The sequence below is a fragment of the Anastrepha ludens genome, chromosome 3, assembly GCF_028408465.1.
Source record: "Anastrepha ludens isolate Willacy chromosome 3, idAnaLude1.1, whole genome shotgun sequence".
NCBI classification, from domain to species: domain Eukaryota; kingdom Metazoa; phylum Arthropoda; class Insecta; order Diptera; family Tephritidae; genus Anastrepha; species Anastrepha ludens.
This window is the reverse complement of record NC_071499.1, coordinates 92,892,730-92,899,805: the sequence shown is the minus strand read 5'-3', so window position 1 is coordinate 92,899,805 and position 7,076 is coordinate 92,892,730. Positions and strand designations below refer to the sequence as shown.

General features: G+C 37.3%; 1 protein-coding gene across 1 annotated transcript; it reads left to right on the top strand.

Moving 5' to 3' along the window:
- The first annotated feature begins 4,821 nt into the window (after positions 1-4,821).
- LOC128857599 (nucleoplasmin-like protein ANO39) lies at positions 4,822-6,618 on the top strand. The gene is made up of 2 exons (XM_054093350.1): positions 4,822-4,879; positions 5,669-6,618. Exons 1-2 carry the CDS (start codon positions 4,822-4,824, stop codon positions 6,616-6,618), a joined length of 1,008 nt encoding a protein of 335 aa, XP_053949325.1.
- The last annotated feature ends 458 nt before the right edge of the window (positions 6,619-7,076 follow it).

The window sequence follows — 7,076 nt, the reverse complement described above, 5'->3', positions numbered from 1 at the left end:
CCCATATAATTAAATATAGTATTATTGAATTCCAACAGAAAATTGCGCCCTCTCTTCTATATTTAAAAACTAAATTTATCTATAATGCATGTAGATTCCTTTGTATTAGGGTGGTTTTGTAGTGTCGTAAAATGAAATGCCTGGCGAAATTAAATCAAGGTGTTAGCTAACTGCAAGCTTGATTAGCTTGCCTTTCCTGCCTGAGCAAGCGTGCATCGAGGCATCACCTTAACGTGCTTTGTTTATCACATCGCTTAGGTTACTGCCAAGAGTTACAGAGTACAAGATGGCGCCCATCAGAGCGGCGTGCCGTCACCCTGTTACAATTTCGTGCGAGAAATGTGAACAAGAATGCAAGAAGATCCAGAAATCACACAAATAGCATACGAATAAATTACACAAGTGTGACGTCGCACGTGCAACAATTCTGTCAAACTCACTTAGAGCGGAGTAGCAGTACGAGACCCTTGAGTACCACCCTTTAGTTCTATATATCGTAGGTTACTACTTTGTCAATGGGCGATACAACGAGCCGACAGAGGCGTGCCAATATTTGTGAACTTTTTGTCAGCACTGTTTTTTCTTTAAGTTTTACAAATTATTTATTCACAGAGTTTACGTCTTTGGAAAACCAAAGAAATTTTGGTAAATGAAAATAAAAGCTCGAAAATTTGGAACGACCATTTGAACAGTTGAGCGCTAGTAGTTGTCGATGTACGCGTATATCGGCCTTTTATGACTCTAACCCACGTGCATATGTGGATGTCTAAATTTATATAATTAATATTATAAAAAAATCCTAAACAAGGGAAGTAAAACAATATTAAAAATTTTTCGCTGAAAGGGTCAAATGAGAAAATTAGTTAAGGCCATTTTTAAGCTATTTCCACATTTTGTGTGCATTCTGATCGGAAGGTATTGCATTAAATAGGTTTTAAAAAATATGGAATGACTTGACGCACCTAACATGAGATTTTCCAAGTTACTATTTTAACTTTAAATAGTCCACATATTAAAACAAAATATTACGTAAAAGGCGCGAATGGCAAAAGTTAAATATTTTCGATACATATTCATTTACATATGTACATATGTTTATTTGCCTTCATTGTGTTTCATTTGTAAATAAACAACTAAATAAATATATTTAATTTTTGCGCCTTAATTTTTTGCTAGCGTTTTGTTTGTTTAAGCTAATAGAAAAATGTGATGAATTTACGATTTACAAATTAAATATTTTTGTGTAATCCTATAATAAATTTATTTATTAAATTTTCCAAAAAAGATATTTACAGTGGCAAACTTTTTTTCACTAGACTGGCCAATTTTTTATTTTTTCTTGCATTTTAGGGCGTAAATTCAAATATCTTTACTAAAGGGTTTCCCAATAACAGTTGTTATTGGTGAATCGATTGCGCTACGAGGGATGATTAACGATTTTTTATGCCCGGAATTGGATGGTATTCATCTGGACAACGTTTATTTTCAACAAGACGGCGCTACGTGGCACACAAGCAACGAAACCGTTGATCTTTTACGGGAAAAGTTTCCGGACCGTGTTATCTCTCAAAGAGGTGATCCCAATTGACCACCGAGATCTTGTGATTTAACACCTTGTGACCTTTTTCTTTGGGGCCATGTGAAAGCGAAGGTCTACGCCAACAGCCCAGGGTCGATTCAAAACCTCAAAGATGGGATTCGTGAGGCTATTGAGGACATAAGGCAGCCACTTTGCAATTCGGTTGTGGAAAATTTCATGAAAACGATATTGTCCTGTAAGCGTGGTCGTGGTGGTCATTTGCCGGATTTTATTTTCAACTATTAATGGCATACCTTCCTCTTTATAATGAAATAAACAGCCAATAATTTATATTTAAAAAAAACACTTTTCTTTGAATATCAAAATAACACCTCTGTTTGGAAAACTCTATATAAAATAATTGAGAGAAACAGAGAGAGAAGGAAATCTTAGCATTCCAAAATAAGTCACTATTGTTGAAAAGGAAAATAGAAGAGGAGCAAGCAAATAGTGACAAACAGTCAAAGCAAGAAAAAGCTGGTACAGTATTTTCATGATCAGGATCAGGATTCGAGGGATGTGTTACAATTAAAAAAATACTCTTCATAAGAACGAGGGCTATTACTGAAGTTATGAGATTGACATCTAGATATAATTCAAGGACTTAAGTTATTTTTCAAAATATTGTTCATGGAGACACAGTGAATGCATACAATGAAATCAGTTTCCGAAGCACTTATCCCCCGACTGATTTAATTACAAAACATTTAGATTCAATACATTAGGGTATCGCAAAAGGTTTATATACTTGTATATAGGAAGGACCCAGAGTTATTGCCGTCTCCGAACGTTAGATGATTTTTTATGAGAAGCTTTTTTCATGGCAGAAAGAGAATCTATGGTTTGCCATGGCCAGCAAGCGATCGCTAAACAACTTGTTCTATCATTTGATGTTTCACGGCCGCGGTTTCGAACCCGCCATTGCGGTCCCCATTTACAGGGTGGGCCATATAGCGTTTACTTTTTGAACCACCTATTTTTTTAAGAATGGTAACACAAATGACATGTCAAATGTGTCCATAATTTACTTAAAGGTTTGACATTTACGATATGGGACGCTATACGCTTGAATAAAATTGGGAAATATTGAAAACCTATTTGCAAAGTAGTGAGTCTTCTTCTTCTTCTCTGATTTTCACATCGGTGGCTACGTCAATAAGCAAAATTGTCGGATTTGGGGCTCAGAAAATCCACACGTTACTGTAGAGAAGCAAATGCATCCACAACGAGTCACTGTTTGGTGCGGTTTTTGGTCTGGCGGCATCATTGCGCCATTTTTTTCGAAAATGAGCGAGGAGCCGCGGTTACAGTAAATGGCGAGCGTTACCGTGACATGCTCAACGAGTTTTTGTTTCCAAAAATTGAAGAGGATGACATGGACGACATTTGGTTTCAACAGGACGGTGCAACTTGTCACCCTGCCAAAGTTACACTCAAGCTTTTGGCTACCGTTTTCGAAAACCGAATAATCAGCCGAAATTCCGATATCAATTGGCCGCCTCGGAGCTGTGATTTAAGCCCGTTGGACTATTTTTTGTGGGGAGCCCTTAAGGACAAATGCTACGCGAACCATCCAGAGACGATTGATGCTTTAAAACACGAAATCGAAGTTACCATTCATGAAATTGGAGCCCAAACAATCGAAAATGTGCTTAAAAATTGGGTTGATCGAATGGCCTACTGTAAAGCCAGTCGTGGCAGTCATTTGAACGATATTATTTTTCATTCATAAATGACAATGTTCAGTATTCAAAATAAAAAAAAATGTTTGAAAAAATATTGATTAGTTTTTTTTTATAGCCCATTCAAAAAGCAAATTTTACATAGCCCACCCTATATAAAAGGTTTACTTCAGATTTTTGATCCATGGAATTGAGAATAAATCAGCTTATTTAATAATCCCTTTCTTTACTAAAGGATGGTTGATAAATTCATCGCCCACACTTTTAATTGTACTTTAAAATTCGGTACTTTTATTTTTAGGATATTCCCTAGTTTGCATTTATACTTAACTTTAAATATTTAACATTTAAAGGACATCACTCAGCTAAGATTGTAGTCATTTCAAATAAATAGCAGAAAACAGTTTTTAAAAGTTCGTCCCGAATCTTTTAAGTTTATGGCGTTTATAGTGTTTATATTGTTTTATTCTTCATTAGCAAATTTAACTAAGAACATCCGACGCTCTTTACGTCCCGGCGCGTGAGTCAAGATTTGAAACTAAGATCATTACACTTTGTGCTTACAAGTGCATAATGAGATGCTGATAGAAAACTTTTTTGAAGAATTAAGCAATAGAAGCACGGCAGCTTTAATTATACTATGTAACCAAAAAGAAGTCTAATGAATCGAAAATTATTCCTATATATACCTACATATTTTCGTGGAGGTCGGTGAACCTTTAACCACTAACAGTTAGGGTTATATAAATATAAGCAATCATGCGTGTTAGTTTGCGGTCATTATGATGCCAGCAGCAATGCCTAGCGAGCGTCTCAACCGAGGCGGATCGACTACCGTTTCCATATTCAAAACGCTAAAATTCACAAAAAAAATCTGAAAAAATAATTCTAGCTTCAGTTCAACGGGGCAATGATTCAACAGGTACTCACATTGTTCAAGTGTTTACCGAACCTCATCAAACACACACATTTACGCTATTATTTAGACATTTGTTTTGTGGATCCCTTCATCAGCACCTTCATCAAACAAAGATGTTGGCAATGTGATTCTCCTCTTATCAACATATTCTCGTACGCATCTAATAAAGAACAAATGTAGGCGCATGAGCACGCGTGAAAGTCACACCAAGTCAAGTCAAGCAGCTGTTTAAGCTTTCTGTAGATGGCCTTAGCATTTGGCCAAAAAAATTGTTTCTTCATTATATTTTTTTTTTCAGCTATTCTGGTGTTTGCCTTGTTTTAATTTTTCGTTTTTATTCTATTCTACATTTTTTGCATTTGAATCTCTCTGCCTTAATTTGGTTCTCTATCCATTCTTGGCCATTGCCCAAGTATTCTTGTACGAGTATTGTGGTCAGCTGTATGCCGACTTTTGCATAAAAACGTCAAGCAATCAATGCGTTCGTTACAGTTCTGCGGGACATTGCTTACAATTAGGACACTTTTTGTTGGTATTGCGTTTGTTGGTAGATATTTAACATAATTTACGTTGATTGATTGATCAACAGATTGATCGAAAACCGTCTAGTAAGCCGAAATCAGTGTATTAAAATTTTGGCGATGCTGAAATTGACAAGTGTGGCAGTGCTACTGCTCTGCGTGACAATAGCCTGTGCAGGTGCGTACTGGGGGAGGGAGGGAGGGAATTCAAATATACTTTTAAAATGATACTTAGGGGAAAAAAAATTAATTAAAAAAATGTGTGGATTTAAAAGAATAAAATAAGTTCATTCAGTAACTCATTTAAGAAAAAGTATCGTAGAATATTCATTTTGAATAATATATTTAGAAAATTTTATATTTTTAACAGATAGAAAACAACATCTTCTAAGTGCCATTCAAAATTGTTTAATAAGCCAATTAGATTCCGTTTAAAATAACTGCTTTTATGATTTTCTCTAGGAAGCAACTGATCACAAAGCAGTTTTGATGATAATATAATTTTCTGTAGCTTAAGGATGAAAAATTTGTTTTTATTGAACCTCAGGATCTTTCCTTAACGTCCATACTCTCAGAGATTATTATCTAGGAATTAAAGAAATATATTTTGTTAGTTGATTTCTCAAACTGTTAGATTTAGCCTACTTTCGGTACCTCCCAGTATTTGTGGTCGGCCTTTAATGCCATACACATAAAATCTCTTCTGAGCCAAAATTAGTCTCAACAAATCAATTTCTGTTTTAATGGGGCATTGTAAGGACATGGGATATGCAATGAGTTGGAAGATCCCAGCACGGTTAAAATCAGCGATCTTCTGAAGTTCTTAAAAGTTTACATTGATTCTAGTTCAGCATTCAGCATCTCAATTGAGAGCTTAAGTGTGCCCCATTGTGGAAAAATACTGCAACCTAAGCTATTCCAACCTAGATTGAATCTTACTATCAAACCTAACTTTGTCTATTCGCAGAACCTAAGCAAGCAACTCAGCAACAGCAACAACAGAAGCAGTTGCGCTCCGGTGCCGCTATTGCTTCACCAAATCACCCGTACATCTTCCTTACCGTGCCGCGTGCCAACGGTAATGGTCATGAAGTGCAAGGTTTCAAAGTAGTGGAAGTCGATGATGACGAGAATGAAGAAGAAGCTCAAGCTGGCAATGCAAGCAGCGAAAGTGATGACGACAGTGTGGATGATGATGCTGCCAATGCGTCCAAAGAAGACGATGATGATGATGATGATGAAGAGGATTTGGAACATGACGACGATACCGAAGATAGCAATGACGAGGAGTTTGAGTATAATGATGATGACGAAGAGAGCGTTAGCGATGAAAATGACGTGGCCAGTAACTTTGTGTATATGAATTCACATGCCCCGCACGCACCACGCCTGCGTAGTCAGTTGAAAAACCAAAAGCTCGTCAGCCGCATACCAAACAGGCCACAGCGATCCAACCAATTGAATGCCCAGCTTGTGCTGAAGAATGCAAAACCAACAAATATGATGGTGTCACGAGAACATGCCGGTGCTATTATGGTACCCGATGGATTCATCGAGATCGAAGGACAGAGTGTCGTTGACGAGAAGACCGGCAAGACTGCGTTGTTGGTGCCACGTGCTGCACTCGATGCCATACCCGATGGAAGCGTCGTGGCGCTGATGGAACAGTCCGTGGACGATTCTGAGGAGGCGCGCGCCAATCGTGTAATAGTGCACCGTCGTCGCAACGACGCACGTCGCAATGTAGTGCGTCGCCGTGGTGGTAACAATCGTCGTCGACGTGGAAATAATCGCCGTCGCCGCGGTGGTAACAGGCGCAAGAACGTGCGCGTATATCGGGTTGGTGGTGGTGGTGGTGCTACAAGGCGGCGAGGTAATCGTCGTAGCAGACGTCCCGTGCAAGTGATGCAAGGTTGAAATTATCGATGGAACAACAATTCAAAAGCCTTAGTAAAATCGATAAGAGAGAATCGGCAACTACTCAGACTACTTGATGAAATGGAAAATATGATAAATAAAACGAATGTGATTTAAAACAGAACAAAGTATATATTTTTATTCAATCAGAAATTAATGAAAACGCACAAAAAGGGAAAGGAATTTAGGTGAAGATAGCAAGCACGTAAAATATTGAATTGGAAAGAGAAGAATAGTTTTCGTTGAAAGAAATTAAAATTTGGAATAGAGTCCAAAGTGAGAGAGTAAACAATTTACCAAACAAAATTAAGATTTTCATTAAAGATTATTCATCGAAAATATTTGTACTCTCTTCAATAGTTACCTTTTTGTTATTCTTCTCCAAAAATATCTTCGGTGAAAGCAATGTAACGCCAGTCGCTAATAAAAGCGACTACTCCAACGCGCATGCCATTAAT